We start from the raw sequence: 22,557 nt of genomic DNA, 5'->3' as shown, positions 1-22,557 counted from the left end.
GCAGATAAGAGGCAAAACGGTATAACAGGTCCGAGGTCGAGGCAGGCAGATCAGAATCGTAGTCAAAGAGCAGGCAATGGTCGGTACACAAGGCAAGGTAATATCATAAAGAACAGCACACCCCAAAAAGCAATAAACTTTGAACGGGTAAAGCAGATAAAACAAATGGCCTTTAAATAGGAAACCGTCTACTCACAATGAGGCCGCGGCGTGCCGTGCGCGGCGTGCGTGACGTGCGCCGCGTGACGTCATCGCGGCAGTGGTCCGATCCGCGATCCCGGTGGGGGAAGGTGGTGACGCGCCTGCTCGTCCCTGGCGAGCAGGCGCAAGCCCGAGTGAGGCCGTGGAGGCAGGACTTCCCTGCCGGCGTCCGGTTGCGGCGGCGGTGAAGCCGCGACCTCGCTGCGACCGTACGGCGTCGGCGGCATTGACGGGCGCGCCGCCGGGAGCCCCTGGCGTGCGCGCCGCGGCGGCGCGCGTGACGCCCAGCCAACATCGGGTCGCGGTGGGAGCGGAGCCGCGACCCCGACGTGACCGCACGGCGCCAGCGGCAGGATGGAGGGAGCTGCCGCGAGCACGCGAGGTAAGTGCCGCGGCGGCACCCGTGACATTCATCCACCGGAAAGGTTACAGACCTGAGGAGCCTTCCTGGGAACTGGTCTCAAACATCCGTTCACCTGCCAAGCCCCGGACCTTCCATAGAGACCATAATAGGTCATCATGTAAGGGGGTGTCATGTAAGGGGGTGTCACGAACTTGGTCTATACAGACGACTGTAATGACCCAGAGTGCCCAATGATGGTGTTCAGGAGTTATTGTGCAGTAGCAGATTAGGACAGGGCCTGGTGCAGGGCGACTGCAATCTCCCGGGTGGGCATCTAGGGTTGTGCAGCCACATACCAGCACCCTGACATAGCAGCTGATGTTAACCAGAACTTGGAGATATCCTGCAGGCACCCTGGAGCAGGCATGAGACATAGCAGTAGAATCATGCGCAGGATGCTGCAGGCTGGGAGTATGGAAGCTAAGCAGAGTATATAGCGGAAACATAGCAAGCAAGGGGGACAGAGTAAGCAAGGGACAGGGAGACCAAGCAAGAAACATAGCCAGACAAGACATACATGTACAGGACACAACAAAGGACAGGGAACAAGGCAAGGAACACAGGGGATGGAGTGAGGAGCTGGAATCCTTGGACGCTTCTCCTTTAAGCAAGGATAGGACATCTTAACTGGGACATGGGGAGAAGAGAGAGGAACCGAAATCCTCAGATGATTCAGGGTGGGAGGGCAAAGGTACACAAAATACAGACACACATGGATACAGGACTAGCCTAGGACTATGAGATAACAATTGGAGATTTTGTCACATCATATGGCCATAGTATGCTTAGCCCACCACTACGCCAAAGTGCTCGGTGGGTCCTAACGCTAAACCCTGCCTACAGAATTACTAAACATGAAATCTAAACACAGAACAGAGATCAAACCATACCTGAGACTGCAGACTGAGACAAACATAACGGGTGAGGCACAATTTATAAAGGAAACATAAGCTGAAGCCAAGAGCAGGACTGGAATCCAGAAATCAGAGGTTCAGGACAGATCATATGGAAATGCAGGAACGGATTACAGCAAAACATGGGAACTGAGGCAAGGCAAGGAAACTGAAGCAAGGCAAGAGAGCCAGAGATGAGCAGCTCTGCAGCCTAAATGGGGCCTGACTTAGAGCGGCCCTTACAGGGGGATCTATTAGGTCCTGAGGCTCCAAGCCGCGATGTCGGTGCATGCTCACATGGTAGGCCACAACTCCAGCTTTGCATAGCTTGTGGCGTGTTAGATTACAAAAATAGCATATATGGAAGAATAATAAAGAAAAAGTGTACAGCTCTACAAAGTGACAAACGGCATCCTGAAAATTTATAAATCAATTATACGAACCCCTTGGGGAAAAACATGTATAAATTCATATCAAAATAATGAAAAAAGAAGCATATCCTTAAATGAAGCATCCAGCATAAAAACCAGAAAGACAGAGCATTCATCTACATTACAAACCATTAATCCTCTCACCAACATCAAATTAACTACAAACAACTTATTCCTGTCAACATTTGACACCTTCATGGATCTGGCATCTGTCAAATGGTTTTATGGCCCCTCTAACCAGGGAGCAAACTGACCAAAGATGCTCTGACTGAACCATATCTGTCTATCAGATCTCTGTTAGTCCACCTAATTTACTGCTGAGCAAATTCCCCCTACCTCTGTGTTTATTTAAAGTTTGTGTAAATTGTGCTTTTGTATTTAGAAAATTATGTGTTAGCTTCATTAATGCCTGAAGAAGGGACCTAACAACTTGGTCTCGAAAGTTTGCAATTAAACTCTCAGTTAACCAATAAATGGTCTCATTTTAACTATACTTTTCTCCTGTTTTCTCAACGGCTAAAACCGTACAAACGCTTTTACCAGCGAAAAATAACCTGGACACTAAAGGAAAGAAAACAGAAATGTCAACAGAAACCAACAGTGTTCCCGGGTGGGAAAACACAAAAAGAACTGAAGGTGCTGCTTTAAAAGCAACACATTTCGGATAGCCCTTCTTCAAGCCTCGGAAGCAGCACCTCCCTTCTTTTGAGTTTTCCCGGCCGGGTACACTATCGTACAGATAGTGTGTTTGTATAAAGGTACATACATTTTTATTTTCTAATGTATTTTCTTGTTTTTTTAAGTATATATTCACTTTTTATATCTGGAAACATTTCCTGGAGTTATATACATTTTTAGTGGCATGTATATGTATGCAAGGGTTTTTCTACTTGAATATACCTAACATATATGTTGTTTGTCTTTTTATTATCTCCTTATATTTATTTGTTTAATTAATCAATAAATTTTATATATTTTTCTTAATTCAGTGTTTGTATTTTTTACTTATTATATTATTGTTTCTTCACACACACATATGTATATATTTTTAGTGCTGTCCATTTTTGTTGACATATATGGAAGAATAACAAAGGGGTAGAGATGAGAGAGAATGAGAGCTGTGAGGCAGGGAAAGCTGAGGTAGAAGGAAAGCTGTGAGAGGGAGAGCTATGAGGAGAGTGTGTTTGTGTATGTATGTATGTATGTATGTATGTGTAGCACAAGGACTGAAAGCATGTATACATTACGTGTATTTTGTTAGTGTGTGTATGGTGCTAGCATGTGTGTGAATGAGTGAACCTGTTACCATGTGCATACGTTACTGTATGGTATTTGACAATGTGCGTTAGCGAATGATGTGATGGCTCCTGTCAGTATGTTCCTATTAATGTATGTTGTTAGTATTTGTGCGCATGTTAACGTATGGTGGCAGCCAGGGCCAGCCCAAGACATAATGCCGCCTGGGGCAAAGTTTAAAATGCCACCCCCCCCCCATTATCTACCCTTCCTCTGCCGCCCCCCCCCCATTATCTACTCTTACTCTCCCTCCCTACTATCTACCCTTACTCTCCCTCACTCCCTATTATCACCCACCACCCCACCCCTTGTACTGACATTTCAGCAGTCCTGCGGCGAGTCTCCCTGCTCGGTCTTGGTGCCGGATTGTAATGCTGAGCGCCGGAAATGACATCATCGCAGAGGAGAGAGAGGGGTGCCGAGCCGGCACCGAGACCGAGCTAGAGGGCTCGCAGAGAAGAGAGAGCTGCGCCCCTCTCTTCTGCTTTAAAAAAAAAAAGGGCTTGGGGTGGCAAAGTGCCGTTCCTTCAAAAGTGCCACCTGGAGCAATTGCCCCACTCTGCTCCATGGTAGGGGCGGCCCTGGTGGCAGTGTATATGTCAACATATAGAGTGTGTGTATGCTTAGTGTATGGTGCTGGAATGAGTGTGTGTGTGCATCAGCGTATGGCGTTACAGAGTCAGGGATGAGCCTAGGGACTTACAACTGGGTAAATGTTTAGTAGGGCAAACTATTTATACCAGATTTATTAAATAATATGTACTATTGCATGATAAAAATTGCACTCTGGTTGCATGATGTTGTTGCCAATGTGAGACCCCACAAAAGTCAATATGCCCTGGGCCTTGCACCCCACTAGGGGCAGTCCTGTTGGTATGCCCATGTATACTTTTTAATGGATTTTAGACAGACTACAGTAATTTGCATACTGCTTGCAGCAGCTTTTTTGAAATCACTCCCACACTGTCTCCCCCGCCTAACAACTCAACAGTCTCTTGTCAAACAACGTAGTGTTTTTATTCTCATCGGAAGCGCTCGTGCATTTCCGTCAACCCATCGAGCTAGATCCGAACTCCCTGCCTTCGTGAACATTCGTTTATTTCCGTAAACGGGCCTTGTCCCTTCTCACGCTTGCGCAATTGCAATGTTCCCCTGTCTCGCTGTGGTCCCGCCCTCCTCTCTCGCTGTTGGCTGGTCAGTCTGCTGAGGCCCAGTCACTGTCCTGTGTGAGGAGAGCCCGACGCTCTACGCCGCGCCCGGGCCTGAGCCTGAGAAAAAAAAAAAGAAAAAAAAAAAAAACAACAAGAGGAAGGAGAGGGAGAGGAGAGAACAGCAGCAGCAGCAGTGACGCGGCGGAGGTGTAGTTTGACGCGGTGTGTTACGTGGTGGGGAAGAGAATAAAAAAAGCCCAGCGAGATCCCAGCCGCGAACGAAAGCAGTGACGGAGGAGAGGCAGTGTAACCCGGTAAGAGGAAGGAGGAGGAGAGGGAGAGGCATGGAGGAGAGACATGGAGCAGGCCGCAGCACCGGGGCTCTCCTCAGACACTGGCAGGCACACACAGGGGGGCTCGGGGTCCATCATCCGCCTTGTACCCGGTGCCTCATTTATTTTTTTCCCCCCTCTCGTACACATTTGGTTTTTTTTTCTACGTTTACTCGTGGTCTCGTCATGGAGGCTCTGCGGCTTCGGGGAGGCCGAGCAAGACCGGGGAATAAAACAACCGCGAAACAAAGGATAATGGCGGCCGAGAGGAGGCAGCCGGCGGCGGCGGCGGCTCCTGAGCCGGGGGTGTGCAGCCAGGCAGACACAGGGGGATCACCGGGGGGAGAGAGAGAGGCGCGCTCTCTATGTCGCGACAGGAACCGCCAGCTGTCGCGACAGAACCGCCAGTTTGAAATTTGTATTTTTAAAAGTCCCCTTTTCTGGCTTTTTTTTCCTTTAAATTATTTTTCAAATTTCTTCAGATCCAATGCGATTTATTTTCCCTGTAAACGTTTCATCAAGTACAGTGGTTGAATATATGTATGTGTATACATATATATGTGTAAATATATATATTCCACAGCATCTTTACGTCCCTGTCTCTATATAGTCTACGGCAAAAATTCCCTTTTTGCCCGAGACTTTTTTTTTTTTTGCCCTGTTTTGTAAATGTCATCTTTTCGTATACACATGTGCTACACTATTTATGCAGACTGCCTTCTAAATTTTTTTGACCCTCTATTTGGGTAAAATGAGTGTTAGTTCTTGGGTCCAGATTACCAAAGTGAGGTTCAAGTGCGCCTGCTTTTTTTTTCTTTTCTTTTGTTAGATGACATCAGAGATTTAAAAGCAGGATTAGCCTCAATCTTTCGCCAGTCATCTATTTATTCTTAGTATATTATACACACACCAGGCATATCTGACATTATCTATGGATGTTCACATCTTAGTTTATACATATATGAAATCTCATGTCGATGCTGGCGAGCACTATTGTGTTTACGATTCCCTTTACACCATTGACTCTTTGCTGGCTTAGTCGTGACAATTAGTTTCATGCCTTTTGATGGAAAATAGTTTGAAGCCCCTCATGGCATGTATACATTAACACAGATTTACCATATCGGTTGCCCCAGTATGTATGGCTGAGCAAACATCATATTCCTAAAAATGATCTAGGTAAATCATCTTAAGGAAATAACAGCTTTTCTCCCGGATCAAAGTGTCGCAGGTCATTTTCACACACATTTGAAACATTGAGTCACTATTCTTTACTATTAGGATGTGAAACGATGGTGTGGAGCTGCTTTATATATATTTTTTTTTCTTCGTGATGTGTGAAATAAAGTTCAACGGAAAGATGTTTGAGTTTTATTTTTGTATCTGTGTTTTATTCTCACTTCCTTTTAGGCGGGAGATATGTATTTGTAGATCAAAGCTTATGACATTTCCTTGTTACGCCTGCATACTTTAGCCGTGTTCCACAAATTCCTAATAAGCCACGAGCGCTGCTTGGATTTTTTTTTGATTTTTTTTTTTTTTTTTTTTTTTTTTTTTTTTGCAACGGTTGTAAATTTGTAAAAAGCACGCTCTGTGCGTTACGGGGCTGCAGATCTCAGGCGGGTGGGTTTCTTCTTCTTGAAGCATTAAATGTGCAATCTCTGCTGGCTGTAGGTGTAGCACCAGAGCCCCTTTTGTTTAACAGATTCCTACCTAGTCTGCCTAAGTGTTAAATATCAATACAATATCCCTCCATTTACGCGAACATATCTTGTATTTCTTATATATTTATATATATATATATCACACAATTTTAAGATGCAAAAATGTTGCTATGTGTATATAGAAACCGACCTTGTCAGCAGATAACTGCTCGGCCCATCTAGTCTGCCTGCTTTATTTCCCTACTTTGTTTAATCCCATTATGTATGTAACTGTTTCAGTAACATCCTCCCCCCCCCCTCTCTCTCTCTCTCTCAGGATGAAGCATCCTAATAATTATTGTGTAAAGCCTTTTAAATATATACATATAAAATGCCTCTTTGTTCCAGTTGTTCTTTAAAGAAGACCATTTACATTTACTCACATAAGCAAGTAATCTATAAGGGGCCGTGATAAGTCTGTAATTGTACAAATGGTATACATCTAAAAAAAAAATCCATAAGTGTGGTAAGCAAAGTATTTCCAAAATCAGTGTTTTGGCGGCAGGGCCGGGCAGTAGGCCGTTTTAGTATCGTTTCAAGAAGTGGAAATGATCCTGCTTGCTTCAGTGCATGCTCCCTTTATGAAGAATAAGAAGGCTCTTCAAGAGAGAATATGATGTAATATAGCAGTCACCACGTGTCATCTCGTTTTATTTACTTATTGATTAAACATGTATATATACACACACTATACACTCATACAATTTTGGCACCCTCTATTTGCATCAACACACCCAAAAATAAAACTAATTGGCCAATATTACCCAGCTCAGTGTGATATTTACTATTTCTTATACAAAGTAGTTCTAAAATGTTTAGGATTTTATTATCCATATCAAGCTTTTATCATTGTTGGTTTAGTCCAGCTGTGCCAAACCTTATAACATAGAGCTTGCAGTTGCCAGAAGTTGAGGTTTTTGTAGGTTGGGTCTTTATATTGGGGTTAGTTGGAGCTCAGTAGAGCTGTGGTGAGGGCAGTTCAAAGGTATCTGGGGACCCCTTGTCTGTTTTGGCCAAGGTGAAAGATTTTAGTGCATTCTCTTAAGGTGGAAATTCTTGAGAATGTTTATCTTGGATTTCTTAAGCTTCATTGAATAGACACCTTATTTTTTATTCATTTCTCGTTAGTGTGAAGTCACTAACACAGTTAAAATAAGAATATTGAGCATTAGATGGTGAACATGTATAGGCGAGTTCTGATTAGAAGCAAAGGGAACAGCATCGTTTGGAGCTCCCGATTTGCACTTGTTTTCCAAAAAGGAAGAGAGGCTGGCATGAAGTAGCTTTCTGCCTTTACAAGTCCCTCCGACTGTCCAAATTACCAGTTGCCTCAAATTCTTTGGCCAATTTGGGGGTATTGGGTATGACATTGGGTAGCAGGTATAATAGCCCACTCTGAATTCTGGGACGGCGTGTAGGTGCCAAGAAAGAGGGGCATCCATAGTATCATATATAAAACTCCAATTGGGGATTATTTCTACGGGAGACCTGGCTCCTGGAGTTTTTGTCGAACAGAGATCCCAACTTGATACAAAACTCCTCTAAGTGATGTCCGCTGCATCTACCACTTCTCACACCTATGGAAATACACTACCTTGCAGTATTTGCCACTTTTACAACATAGAATAATAAAATTAAATGGCGCTTGTACTGTTAGACGTGCATAACCTATTTAACACTTTGAAACATGCCTACCCCTAAAAATCTAAACTTAAGCAGCCGTTACTAATGCGATTATTATAGAACCTGCTGCCCATGGCCATGTTTCTTAGCACCATATTGGATTGAGCGCTAGGCCTCGTTCCTGACTAGTTTCCTGGCACTTGGCACTGAAAGGAATCCCCACAACATAATTAAATGTGGGAATATTGTTTTAGCTGATGAGCCATGTTGGCTTTGACACGCACTGTTCACTAATGCAGCAGAGCTTTTGTGGCGTTTAAGCAAAGGGTGCAAATATATCAAGTTTTACTTGGAAATCGCATGTCCGTGTGGAAAAAGTTATGTTTATGTTCCTTGGGGCAAAAAGTCCTAATTAAATACATTTAACTTCATTTGAAAAACAAAATGAGGAATACTCCAAGGGGGTTAACTGTGAAGCTGGGGCGCCCGATTTAAAATGCTTGGTGTTCTAGGTTATTGCGTAAACCTTTTGTACCTGATATGGGGTAAGTGGGTCCCCAGGAGCTTCCCCTTCCATGTTTACTAACAAAGGAAGAGGCTGCAAATTTGGCACAGGAAGGAAGTTCCGGCCATTTATCTCGTTTACATCAGTCACAAAGGTTTTACTAATCAAACATAACACTTTCCACAATTGCCCAAAAAATTTCGTTTTCTTGATAACGGACAACGTTGCTGCCAAATTGAGTAAAGTTCAGGAAGAAGACAAAACTTATCTGATTGTGTCCAGGAGCTTAGCGGTCATGCTTTTAAAGCTTTATCACGGGCACCTATGCTTTTTTTATTTCTTTTATATTGTGTTATTGATCTCGTTGAGTTTGTCTTCCTAAATTCTACATAGGTTTGGTTTTTATTTTTATGGAATTGCAGCGCTCTAGTGTGCCCTCGGGACCTACCACATGAGATGTGCTCCCCGGCTAAATAGCATGTATTTTTTCTCCATCATTCAACATAATCAATAAACAATATGGTGCAATGTTTTTTTTTTTACGTTTTCTGGCACTGAAGTAAGCAGAGATTGTTTACAAAAAATATCAAGAGCGCTATGGCAGGCAGTCCAGCTATATTTTGGTTACATTAAAAACTTAAATACTACATTGATCTGATTGCTACATTGTTGATGAAGTCCTGCTTTTGGTGGTAATTTTCTCATTCTAGTCCTTAATTAGACGGAGGTCCCTGTAGATGATTAAGACCGAGGCCTTCCATTTTTTAAAGACCAAATGATAAGGAGTTAATATATCACAGAATAAGCCAGGATAAAAGCTCTAAATACATACAAAAACAATACTGCTGTTACATGATTCATTACAACGTATTGTCATTTCCTCTTTTAGCCCGTTATTAGGAGATCGTAGTATGAAAATAAAAGCAGTGGGAGTTCCGCTTTCAGATGATCGTATGCGTGGTGCGGCAGTAGTGATGTTATGTCTAGAGCTCCATTTATTGGACTGGAAACACATCACTGCATTCAGTTACTTGACAGAAACATCGTCTTGCCCGGTGTTCTGGCATTTTAATAATTCTTACATCTGCTGGAGGTTGCATCCAAGTTACTTATTCGGAAATCACATTCCGAATCGTCATTGTGATTAATAGATGATGTCTGCCCGTGTTGGCATGAGAGGGAGGGGTAGCCGTGATTGTTATCTTTGTAAATTGGAGGCTTACAAATGTTCATTGTGAAAATGACACGCTTGCCTTTTTATAATATAATATATATATATTTTATTTTTTTTTTAAACAAAATATTGAAGCCTTTACCCCCTAGAACATAGTCTTGTAAGAAACCTCATCCCGTGTCGGCATTGTCCCCCTTTATCAATGTCATGGCCCAGATTGGCCACCGGGCTTTTATCTCCTTGCACTCCTGCCTGATTCATATCAGTTGACGGTTACCGGACAAGTTAAAAAGCAACACTCATTAATTTTTTATAATATGTTTCATAGTACAAGTGATTGCTTCGGTCCCCGGTTTATCTGGCTGCAAACTGTACACGTTTACATGAACCATGTAGCTTATAAATGGCATAGCCAGGGCAAGAAGGTTCCTATATTCTGTCTGTCCAAATGAGAATGTTTACCCCTCTTTTCCCTGGACGTTTTTTTAATGCCTTGCTATCTGTGCCTGTGTATGTCCAGGGACGCCTTTTGTGCAGTGCTATCTCCCACATAAAGCATTGAAGATGGTGATGGTTTCCCCGCCGCTGATGAAGAGCTTGTACGTTCTGACTTGGTCACTTGTCTGGCTAATCTGTAGGGAGGATTTTCTTGTGCAACGTAATCCTCTCAGGCACTTTTGTTGGACTCTTTCAGGTGTAATACTGCTTCTACCAGCGCTAGGTGAACGTTAATGTGCATGACTCTTAAATTAGCCTTGTGCTGGTTTTTTGTATACAGAGCCTTGCTTTAAACTGACTTTAATTATAAGTTCCGTACCCGGACACGGTCTCAGTGTGAGACAAAATGCTTTTGTAGGCCCTAATTTCTCTGGATATTGCCCTTGAAATCCAAGTTATTTTGAAGTGAATAATAGTAACTTTAGCATGTTTGTAGAATGGTATGATTGGCACATGTTTATTGTATCTCTCTATGGACAAATACCTGACGGAAAGGAGTCAGTGCTGATAAATAGTTGCGTTTTTAATCATAAATAGATTTTTTTTTTCCTTCTGCAATTCTACATAACTACTTTTAAGCCCTAATATCATGGAAAATGTGTAAAGAATCGGTGTGCGTTCCATTTTATTTGTGTTCCTTGGTATGTTATGTTAAAATCCACTTACCCCTAATAATAATTTAATTTTAAAAACAGTGTTTCGTGTTTGTTTTGCTGAATCGTTCATAAAGATGAAATATCTTCAGGATCCAGCTATTATCTACAATACTGAAGGGGGGGGGGTTAACTACAATGCTGGTCCTGCAAGTATTCATTAATAATAATTAGCGAAGGCTCTTCCTCTACCTGTTGCCTAATGATACAGCCGGCATAGTATATTAGTACACGTTTATCTAAGGTAGCGTTTAGTGTCCCATGCGGCCTCCCCCCAAAGAATGCATGAGAAGCTACTTACAACAAAAATATAGCTAATAGTAAGTAGAAAGCTATCGTGATCTTATTAAAATGGTATGATGGACATAAAGCCCAGCTGTGAGACTGTTTTTTCTTGTCACAAAAAAGACAGATCTCCAGCTCTGGGTGCCCTATTAATAAATGAGGACATTTCCCAGGAATGTCAGTTTCTTTGGGGTACATTATTCATTGTTTTAAATCTAACATCTCCACAGCAATCACGTTTAGTTGTTAGGCACGTACTGCATGTAGTTTAATGAATATACTCGTGAAAGGTGATAGTTTGTTCCTAAACCCAGCCCTAGGGAAGAACGAGCAGAGATTCTGTCATCCGGACATGGCTGCCTATTGGCAGTAATCAGATTTGCCTAGATGTTAAATGTTAAACCTGCGGCCCATAGATGTTCCTCTCTCCTTGGACCCTCTTTCTGGTATTCTGTGTGCCATTTTATAAATCCGGGTAAGCAGCTGCAAGTTTACGAGGCTACAGACTTTGATGAGCAGATCTGCTAGGGGCTTTCAGTTAAACCCTTTTTAACACTTTCCATTTACTTTCTAAAACTCCCTCAGTGTTATTCATAACACAGGACATCTCTGGTACCGTTTTGAGCAAGAATGGCTGGCTGAGGCCCTGCATAATGTATAGTTCAGTCAGTGAGGTAACTTTCAAGAAATCTTGTTGGTTTAAAGAAATGCTTCATACAGCACCATTCCAGCTGCTATTGGAGCAGAACTGCACTGGAAATGGCCATTCCACCAAACCTCTCTAGCGAACCAACCTCTTTGTTTAGAGTCTTTGAAGCTCCGGATAGGTACACTTTGCTTGTGTCATCCGCTTTAAATGAGGAGCGGATACACAAACATCTTACTATAAGTACTCCTTTTTAATCCAAAAGAGACAATTTCCGTTCATGCCCGGTTTGCGGCGTGATGAATTTCATCTTGGTATTACCAACTCTGCTTTAGGGGAGAGGAACCGAACTCTGCTTCTCACATCCTCAGACCCTGATGTGTCCTTTTGTTGATGAGCTGACCATCTGTAGATTCTACTTTAAGAACTTCTTTAAGTCTCTCAATATATGAGAGTTGTCTAAGTGAGTAACTGAAGGCACAAACTCAGACACTAGGAGCATAAATGCAAGTGATCTATCAAATAAAGGCCTCAAGTGTTGAGAACACTCTTCTCGTGCTTTGAGAGTCCTTAGAATCAGTAGGGGAAGTAAAAGGAGTTTTTACGTTTCACCTGATCGCTTTCCCAAGCATGTCCATCTTCTTCACTTGAACTGCTGGTACACAGTGAAAATCCTATTGAAGTTCTGTTATTAAAAAAGTGATCCTCAAAATACTTGTTAATTTGCATATAGTGTTTTTGTTTATACTGTGAGTATTTCTCGCCTTCTATCTGAAGAATAGACCTCTGAGGTTGCAAAAGCCAATGTCTACATTGTACCCAATAAAATGTATCAACTTCGGCTAAAGGCTTCAGGAAAATGTGTACCGCTTTAGGCAAAGTCCTCATACTACATCCAAGGGATTCAATCCTTTGCCCTTGTAGTGTAATTAAGAGTCTCCTTCTTCATTAGCCCAGGAAAAGGAACCATCATTTTTCTAAATACTCAATGGTGTGATGATATCGGCTACCGTATATAACATACAGCAATCTCTCTCCGACCTGTTTACGTGTTTGTTTTTCTTTAATGGAAGAAAGAGAAATAATTCAGAACAGGGCAGGTGTGAAAATGCATCTATGTACTTCTGGAGGAACGCGCAGTTTATATAAGGCACGTAGACTTTGCCGCGCACATTATTGGTGTCTCCGGTAATCTAGTTAATGAAGTAGCTATTTCATGTGTTTAGTAGTCCTTCTAGAAAGTTAGGGCAGTGGAAATCCTAAATCTTGGGTAAGGGTAAAGCCTATTCACTGCAATTTGTAGGTAACTAAATGACCATGGAATCTGGTGCAGAGACCCAGCAGAGTGGAGATGCAGCTGTCACAGAGGCAGAAGCCCAACAGATGACCATGCAGACCCAGCCACAGATTGCAACGTTAGCACAGGTATCCAGCGTCAACTGCTTTCTGCTGCTTATTAAGTAATTTGCAATTAAATCCATTCATTCTATCGTGCTGTATATGGTTTTCAACTCTTAAAGTGCTGTGCATTCGTAGTTGCCTGGATAGTACATGTTGTGCTGAGAAAATGTGCTGTGTAACTATTTACCGCAAAGCAAATGTAATCCATTCATTAAATTTCCATTGGATTGTGCATGCAAGCAAGATTTTGTGTTCATTTTCTTCCACTATTCTGTACAGGTATCCATGGCAGCTGCACATGCAACATCCTCGGCCCCCACGGTGACATTAGTCCAACTTCCCAATGGACAGACCGTTCAAGTACATGGAGTCATTCAGGCAGCACAACCTTCTGTCATACAATCTCCACAAGTACAGACGGTGCAAGTGAGTAGCTTCAAACGTAATATTTCAGGATTGACGCATCTGAATTTCTATCAGTGCTTTCACTCTTTACAACAACATACAATCATCTTATTGGCCTGTAGCATTACGCCTAAATCTTTTTATTTGCATTTAATTTGCTTAGATTTCCACAATTGCAGAGAGCGAAGATTCTCAAGAATCAGTAGACAGTGTTACAGACTCTCAAAAACGCAGAGAAATCCTGTCCAGGCGGCCGTCTTACAGGTAACAAAAAATGATTGAACCTAAAGGTGTATTCTGTGCAGGTTTTACCAGGCGCGTGTCGTTTGGAAGTCTTGCAAGATGTAACAAACTAACAAGTTTTTACTTGAGAATGAGAATCCTCTCCAGCCCTTACCATCATCGTTTTTTTTTTTTTTAACATGTTGAAGATATCTTCCTGCTCTCTACAGCATATTAAGTTGTCCTTTTGTACTCCCTGCTGGTCATCTAGACATTTGCAGGGAAAGTGGGTAAAAAAGTGGTTGGTGGTAAAAACAGTGGACTGAAATGTCGGTCAAATTAAAGTTACTTGTAACGAAAGCGAATTTACACAATTTGCCAGAGTTCTAGTGCATGTCCAGGGTTGATAGTTCTGAAACCAGTGATTCTTGTTTATTATGCAGCGCTGAAATCTCGTAAGTTTGACATTGATTTGCGCCATTGTTTTTTTCCAGGAAAATTTTAAACGACTTGTCTTCGGATGCACCGGGTGTTCCGAGGATTGAGGAAGAAAAATCCGAGGAGGAGACATCCGCACCTGCTATAACAACTGTGACTGTTCCAACACCCATCTACCAAACAAGCAGTGGCCAGTACAGTACGTACAAGTTCTTAAAATTAAGGGGGGAGAGGGGCTTTCTTTAATGTACACCATATAGTATCTTCTTGTAAGAAAGTATTTGGTAAAATGACTTAGATTTGATATTCAATATACTCCAAAAAAGCTGCTCAACCAGTTTACCCATTTTAACGAGAAGTCATGCTATTTTATTCCTTAATAATTAAAGCCCCTCCTGTGCAGTAATTCTGCATAGTGCTCTTTAAAATAATAAAGAAACAAACAATGCGGAAGCACAGCTATCCATCTCAATGTGATATCCCAAAGCTATGGTTAAGGCAGAGCTTCTTTGAAGATGCTTTTACTAGCAGTGTTTCCTTTTTTTGTCTTTATCCAGTTGCCATTACCCAGGGAGGAGCAATACAGCTTGCAAACAATGGCACAGATGGTGTCCAAGGGCTTCAAACATTAACGATGGCCAATACAGCGGCAACACAACCTGGAACCACAATCTTACAATATGCGCAAACCACAGATGGACAGCAAATACTGGTTCCCAGCAATCAAGTTGTTGTACAAGGTGAGGATTTATTTACATGTTCAGGAATCCCATCGGGAGCTGCTCATATCATATTCATTTCATTTCAATTCTATATATCCTGAAAGTAACTGTTAAAAGAATATCTTTCTGGTTCCCTGGCAGCTGCCTCAGGGGATGTACAGACTTATCAGATTCGCACAGCACCCACGAGCACGATTGCCCCAGGGGTGGTTATGGCATCCTCACCTGCACTCCCTGCTCAGCCAGCTGAAGAAGCCGCACGGAAGAGGGAAGTGAGGCTTATGAAAAACAGGTATGTGGCTCTGCGTTCCAGCTAGGATTTATTGCTCTATACAGGTTTTGTTTACAGCAAATACTTTTTTTATTTTATACATAACCATTGATTCCTTTAAGCCATTGTGCATAATATATCCACTCTACTGAATACTGTTTTGTGCCTACAGAGAAGCAGCACGAGAATGTCGCAGAAAGAAGAAGGAATATGTAAAGTGTCTAGAGAACAGAGTGGCTGTCCTTGAAAACCAAAACAAGACATTGATTGAAGAACTCAAAGCACTAAAGGACCTCTATTGCCACAAATCTGATTAAGGAGGAAAATCTTGAGTTTTCCACTCTTTCTAAAATAGACTGGTTTAACCACAACTGGACAATTTTTGTTTTGTTTTCTAAACAATGTCTCTGCTCTGCGCAAAACTGCCTCACACCAACTATAGGATTTCATTCATGCTTTTGCATTAAAATTATGAATGCTCCTAACTCCTGCCTCCAAACCCCAGAGAGTTGCCCATCTGTCTTCAGGATTACAAAATGGAAAAAGAGACTTTTTTTCTTTTTTAATCATATTTTTTTGTTAGCTATCATGGGTTTTCCTTCCCATATTTGTTCAGCCAAGTTAGTGCAGGTTGAGCTTGTATATATAATGCATTTCAGGCCTATCTTAAATGGCCCTTTCCTTAGTACAGTTATCTACTGTAGTGTGAAGACAAGGGGGCTTTTTAACAGCCCTGTTCCACTCATCCATTATACTCCAGTATTTTTGAGTCTTTTGTATAGAACGTTTAGATGATGTCGAAAATGGTGTCTTTTCATATAGTCATTCGGATTGGTCAAAAAGGACATCCAATGCAAACCGAACGATCTTACACCTTTTTGTCTTGTATGAGCAGGTAAATTTTGGTCTGGAACGTTTTCACTTTTTCCCTTGGACTATCAGGTCAAATTCTCACAGCCCGCTTGTTATCCAGAGCAAAGGTTAATGGTCAACATGTACAACTTGACAATTTCCGGCAGATTCGCTGATTTACTACAGAAGGGAGAGACATTCTAAGCACACTGAGGTGCAGTTCTAAACTTTCAATTTCGTGAAAAGTCTAAAAGGATGAGAACTGGCGTAACCCTCGGGCAATCAAATCCTCCTAAATATTGGTCCGTGGAACTTGTCTATCCAAGTTTATAAGAAAAAAGGAAAAAAGAAAAAAAAGTTTATATAACCGCTTGAACTTTGCAATGAACTTTATGGCTGATTTTAAAAACTGTGCAAATGATTCTTTATGTACCAAACCCAAATCCCGATCACCAGCAGCCTAGCGTGGAAATATTTGGGGGGCATCCATGTGCAAACCTATGGGAGAAAAAACAATGTACCCATCCCTTACCACAAAATTCTGATTTTGACAACATAAAAAAGTGAAAAATGTACAGTGTAGACTTTATCATATGTTAAAACTGTTTGGCAGTATCCTACATGCAATGGATATGTGGCCATTAGTTTACTTCAGCTAGCGATAAGTTTTTTGTTTTGTTTCTTCAGCCTTTTTAATTGAAGCTTTGTGTTTTTGGGATTTGTCTTGTAAAAATATTTTATGTTAAGTAGAATTATCATGTACCATTTGAAATACATTTTGTATTTTAAAACTACAATGTTCTGTGTGTATCAGAACAGTTTTTTTTTGTTTGTGCAGGATTTCTACATGCTTGTGTGTGTTAGTAATTGTATATAAACACAGTTTTTATTCTAACATTTTATATATATATCTATATATAAAAATTTATAATAAATTCTCGGCCATCCGAAAGTAATGATCAAAAACAATTAGCTAGAGTGCAGGCTATTGCTATGGTTTCTTTGCCACTTTAGAAGCCATTTTTTCAGTGAGGGTAATGTAAGTGGTTTGAAGCCGAGCGTTAGAACTGCTACGGAAGAGCATCCTTATACTTTGCTGTATCGATATACCAAATATTGGTACTAGAAAATAACTGGGGAAAAAACAGTGTTTCTAGCCTTTTTAACAATGCGAATGAATTAGCAATATATTTTTTACTTCCACTTTTTTTTTTTTTTTTTCCAGTTTTGGTTTATCTTGTTTGATTATTAAGGCTCAATACCAATTTATCCAGCTCTATGCCAGGTGACTGGAAAGGCCATTACTAAAGTATTTTGTCTTTCCTTTATCTTAATACTTCCCTCTGCGAGTGGTCGGTTTCATTCATCCTGCCCCAAAAGGAAAAGATTTCATATAAAGGTGGCGCAATTATGTTTGCAGGTATATATGTCATATAGGCAACTAAAAAGAAGCAAATGGGTGCTTGCTGCTCACGAGTAGAAGGGTGACCTATTTCTTATGTTTTGAAGTCGGTGAGCAATTCTCTGTAGTAAACTTGTATTAAGCAGACATCTCCTTTTAGATATAGATGCCATTCCTCACTTTGGGTTCATTACAAAACCACTACATGTGATAAAGGGAAAGGAAGTACATAAAGGGAGTAAAGTATTTTTAAGCTGGCAAATAATGAGACAGCTTTTCATTGCATTAAAAAAGTTCTTAAAGGTCATTTTGATGGCCATGTTTATTATCACACAGTATTACCGTAGTTTAAGCACTAAATGGTTACATAAGTCAGAAAAAACTAATTTGATAAATGCACTCCACGGTAAGTAAAGTTACTGGAAAATACAGCACCCCTGATGTCACCTTTTGGCCCTCTTCCCCCATTTTTTTTTATTTTTATATAAGAAAGATGTGAAGGGTGCGTTATCGATTAAGTGTGTTTATTGTATACTGGGTATCCCAATCTTTAGCCAACCATTAAGGTTCTGCACTTGTTTTAAATCACATTTTAAGGAATTGATTACTTCTGGGGTGAAAATGTGCAGAAGACCCTTTTCTAGCCTATATTAGGCAAAAGATTTTAAGATGCCGTTTTTATTTTGAGTTCATTTTTTTTATTTATTCAGAAAGCAAACTGCAGATATTCTTATGACTAAGATTGGCTTACATCCCTGAGATGTTACGAAGGATCCAGTTTAAATTCTGATGTATAATACTTTTTTATATATATATTTTGTATTCTACAGCATTTCTGTACATGTATAACTTTTTTTCCCCTGTAACTCAAAATGTGAGATTTTTATTTAGCTTGCAGGTCAGCATAACTTCTATAATTTTAAAACGCTGTGTGTTGCTATATGTTTAGCCCCAAGTACAAAAAAGCCTCACTGATATTTTCACTAATTTCAATGAAAACATCAGAAATTAGAACTTGGCTTTCAGTATTTTTAATCTGTTATATTAACATTTCATATTTAAACAGTTGTCAAATTCAAAGTATCCCATGCAATCAATTCTTTTATATTCCTTTTAATTCCACTGGGTGTCTAGATGAAAACTGATTGTAAGACACTGGACAGGGTTAACAGTGAATTGGCCTATGGCTCTAATAGCCAGATTCTCCTGCCTGAGAAGTGGTATAAAATATCATGGCTTTGAATTTCCTGTACATGGTATGGAAGTGTGTGGATGGCATATGAAGATACTAGTGACAGGGTACTACTTTTGAAAAGTTACTTGTTCGTCTAGATTAAGCCTTTTTTTAGCAATGCTGTTTAAAAATCCTTATTTATGTAGCACCAATTTGTAACGTTTCAAAATCCTAATAAAAGATTTGCCTGGCCACAGGTGCGTGGTTTGTTACTGTAGTTAGGGAAATGAGTTTGCAGTGTAAATGAAAAGGTCTTAAGCTATGCAAATAAATTCATGCAAGCTTACCCTGTCATCAAGTAGGGAATTTTAATTGTAGAAACTATTAAAAGACATTAAATGGGTACAAAAGCTCCTACAGGCTTATCCCTACAAAATGTGGGCATCATAGTCCTATTCCACTTGTGATCCTCAGCAGAACTAACAAGTGAGATCATCTTCCAACAGATAGGGCAGGAAATCATTCTCAACTGCCCCCTCAGTTATTTTCTGCCATACTTCAAGTAGAAGCTTCGTTCCTTCGCCCTCTTTTTTTTTTTTTTTTGTTTTCTTAGGTCCATGGGCTCTCTGCATGCTCTTGATAGGACCCTTTGGGGGGTCGACAAACATGTAGTGTTTGGAGCCTTAAGCAGTCTCCTGAAAACTACCTGGACTCTGGGCGGTCTCTTCCTTCCCGCTGTCGGTCTTTGTGCTGAAAACTTTGGCTTTTAGGACTTGGGAGGGCCTGCCTGTGGCTTGTCTTTCCCATCAGCTTTTGGGTTGTCTAGAGATCATGCATGTGCCCTGGTGATATCTAAACACCATTTGAATCATTTTACATATGTAAAGTATGTGAAGTTATTTTTTTGTTTGCACTAACATCCACTTAGCGACAATTGACGTGCCAGGACCATCATGGCTTTAAATAGGTGCAGAAAGCGTTCTACGTTCGCTTTCTGCATCCAAACGGTGTTGCTGTAATGCCTCAATGTCGAGGCGTTCAGCAACATTGAGGTTTAAGTCAAGAGCCGTTAAGTCCAGGCCACCCGAGTTACTTTGCACCAAACATATACAACTGTGCCTTTATGGACACTGGGGCACAGTTCCCCAAACTGTTCCCACTAAGTAGGACGCATACAATTGTCTTTGTATCACTGGAACTAAGGAGCTAAAGCCCAAACCCTGGAAAAAAAAAACAGCACCATGCCCCTATCCCTCCTCCTATGCATTCCAAAATCCTGGCATCCACCAAATCCAGATTCATCCATCAGACCTCCAGATAATGAAGTTTCATTCATCACCCCCAGAGACCAGTGTCGATATGCTTTACATATCTCTAGCTTGGCATTGTGTATAGTGATCTTCAGCTTGCATGCAGCTACTCGTGCCATGGAAAGCCGTTTCATGATGCTCCTGATGCGCAGTGCTTGTGCAGATGTTGCTTCCAGAGGCAGTTTGGAACGCTGTGGCACTTCACATCACAATAATAGCACTCACACTGGACAAGGACAAAGATGGTATCCGATGACAGTGCTGCGTTTTAAGTCACTGAGCTCTTCAGCACAACCCATTCTACAGCCAATGTTTGTCTGTGGAGATGGCTGCCTGTGTGAATGATTTTTATACACCTGTTAGCAATAGGTGTGGCTGCAAAACCTGAACTCGATAATTAGAAGGGGTGTCCACATACTTTTGGTCATCTAGTGTAGAAAGAGCGAGACAAACATAATAGTACTCCGCTCTTCTGCCCATTATAAAACAAAAGGATACAAGTCCATGGATGTTGAGAGGCCCTTGTTGAAGGTAGCCACATCTACTGAGCATCCAGTCAAACTAAGTGTGAGCTTGTGATAGTTAATATAACAGGGCCAGGAAAGTAGATCCTATGCTGATTAGAATAATTGGGGGGTAGAATCCAAAGTATCATGCCGGCTTGTCCAGGAACCTGGAAAAGCATTGTTTCAACAAACAAAACAGGAGCTAAGAAAAGTAAATGTATATAACACAGAGAAGATGTTTGGGCCAAAGATGGTACAAGTAAGCTATTTGGGCAAATGATGACAAACACAAACTGATGGCACAGACAAGCTGTTTAGGGGCAAAGTTGGCACAGACAAGCTGGTTTGGGGGCAAAGGTTTCCCTCACAAGTGTTTGGGGACAAATGTGCCACGGTGGGACATGTTGCTGTAATGTCAGGGGTCAATTTTCACACCAGGACCCTGTGTTTTTTATCAACACCCCTGTGTTAAATTGTGTGAATTAATGAAAAGCATTGTTGGATATTGTATGGATATGAAGGGGACAGTTAAGGAAAGGCATTTAGATGATTGGGAAATAAAGTATCGGTATAAAGATGATGACAAGTTATGTTAGAGAGCATGAAGATGGAGGGTGATTGTGGCGTTGATCATGTTAGGGAATAGAAATGATGGTGTGGAGGAATATGATGATGGGTGATATGAAAATGATGATGGCCAGGGGCAGCTCTACACTAACACATACATACATACTTACATACAGCCAATCTAACACCATAAACATACATATACACAAACCCACTAACACTTTACACATACCTTCACACACACACACATATATATATATATAATTACAGATATATACACTTAAATACACATACAGCTCTTAATTAAATTCTATTTTTTTTTACCTTTAAAATTTCTTTACACAAATAAAATTCTGAAGAGTTGGAAGAAAGATTCAGGACTCATTATGTGTCGATTCCCACCGCGTTGTCCAGGTTAAGTAGCTCAAAGTTCTTTATGGCACTCCACAACCAATTATTTCAGGTTGAGTAGTTGGGTCGTTCTCTGTCTTTGGTCGATGTGACCCTTTGGTAACCCCTGTGTGGATGAGGTATTGGCAATAGTAGGGAGAGATCGAGGCGAGGTATAGTTCAAAGTGGGTGGGGTTTGATGTGGTAAGAGCTACATGTAAACCACACCCACTAGCTTTGCATATTTCCCAGTATGCAAAATATCTCAACTTTCCCACAGGTTTCCAAAACAGTAGAAGAAAAACCGATAGATTTGATGTAATTTTTTTGTCCCATCTTCATGACAATGACGGGAGGAAATTTTGGTCTCATTTACAAGGACATTTTGAGAATAATAGGCATTTTTTTTATTTTAAATGGTGATAAATAACATATTTTAGGTGAAGAACCAGATGCAGAGGTTCTTTGTAGCTGTTACAAAACTGCACGTGGCGCCATCCACAGCCTCTTCCTCGGAGTCCACGGCCTCCTCTCTATCCTCTCTGGCCTCAAGCCATTCTTCCTTAGAAAAAATAGTCTGAAAATAAAAAAGAAATATGACTTTTCTGCTTATTCCCGGGGAAATATTCCATATATCACCTTATTTTTTAAAATGATATCAAATAATAATAATGATATAACCTAACAAGATCCCATTAAACGCAGGGACCTTAGAACAGCATTCTCACCTCGTCTGACCCCGTCAGGGATTTGATGTCATCAGAAATGCACCTGTTGCCCTCCGCAGCCTCTTCCTCCAAATCCATGGCCTCCTGCGGGCTCAAGACCTTAAGCCATTCTTCCTTACAAAAAATGGTCTGAAAATGAAAAGAAATGTGACTTTTCTGCTTAGTCCAGGAAAATATTCTGTATATCAATTTATTTTTGTTAAATGATATAAAATAATAATAATGATATAAACTAACAAGACCCCATTAAACGCGGTGACCTCAGAGCAGCGTTCTTACCTCGTCTGACCCCGTCAGGGATATGGTGTCATCGTATATCTACAAAAATATAAAATGGTTACTTCCAGCTATATAGTTATAAAAATCTCATATCAC

The 22,557-nt window shown here is 41.0% G+C and overlaps 1 protein-coding gene across 6 annotated transcripts; it reads left to right on the top strand.

The window, feature by feature from the left end:
* Positions 1 to 13,105: 13,105 nt before the first annotated feature.
* On the top strand, positions 13,106 to 15,570 carry LOC149290585 (cyclic AMP-responsive element-binding protein 1-like). 6 transcript variants are annotated; one of them, XM_089488570.1, is made up of 7 exons: positions 13,106 to 13,219; positions 13,475 to 13,621; positions 13,764 to 13,864; positions 14,317 to 14,459; positions 14,818 to 15,000; positions 15,124 to 15,274; positions 15,426 to 15,570. In XM_089488570.1, the coding sequence occupies exons 1-7, from the start codon at positions 13,106 to 13,108 to the stop codon at positions 15,568 to 15,570; spliced, it is 984 nt and encodes a 327-aa protein (XP_089344696.1). The 6 variants fall into 6 exon arrangements, with proteins under 6 accessions (XP_089344696.1, XP_089344695.1, XP_089344697.1 ...); XM_089488569.1 differs by having other exon boundaries at positions 14,317 to 14,463; positions 14,789 to 15,000; XM_089488571.1 differs by having other exon boundaries at positions 13,475 to 13,637; positions 13,789 to 13,864.
* Positions 15,571 to 22,557: the final 6,987 nt, after the last annotated feature.

The sequence above is a fragment of the Sceloporus occidentalis genome, unplaced genomic scaffold (genome assembly GCF_023333645.1).
Source record: "Sceloporus occidentalis isolate IW3139 unplaced genomic scaffold, rSceOcc1.0.p SCAF_38, whole genome shotgun sequence".
NCBI lineage: Eukaryota > Metazoa > Chordata > Lepidosauria > Squamata > Phrynosomatidae > Sceloporus > Sceloporus occidentalis.
This window is presented reverse-complemented; position numbering and strand designations above follow the sequence as displayed.

Coding starts and splice junctions, on each gene's coding strand:
- LOC149290585 (XM_089488568.1), top strand. CDS start 13,106: ATGACCATGGAATCTGGTGCAGAGACCCAGCAGAGTGGAGATGCAGCT. Junction 13,656..13,761: donor ACGTAATATTTCAGGATTGA/CGCATCTGAATT, acceptor TTTAATTTGCTT/AGATTTCCACAATTGCAGAG. Junction 13,865..14,316: donor TCCAGGCGGCCGTCTTACAG/GTAACAAAAAAT, acceptor GTTTTTTTCCAG/GAAAATTTTAAACGACTTGT.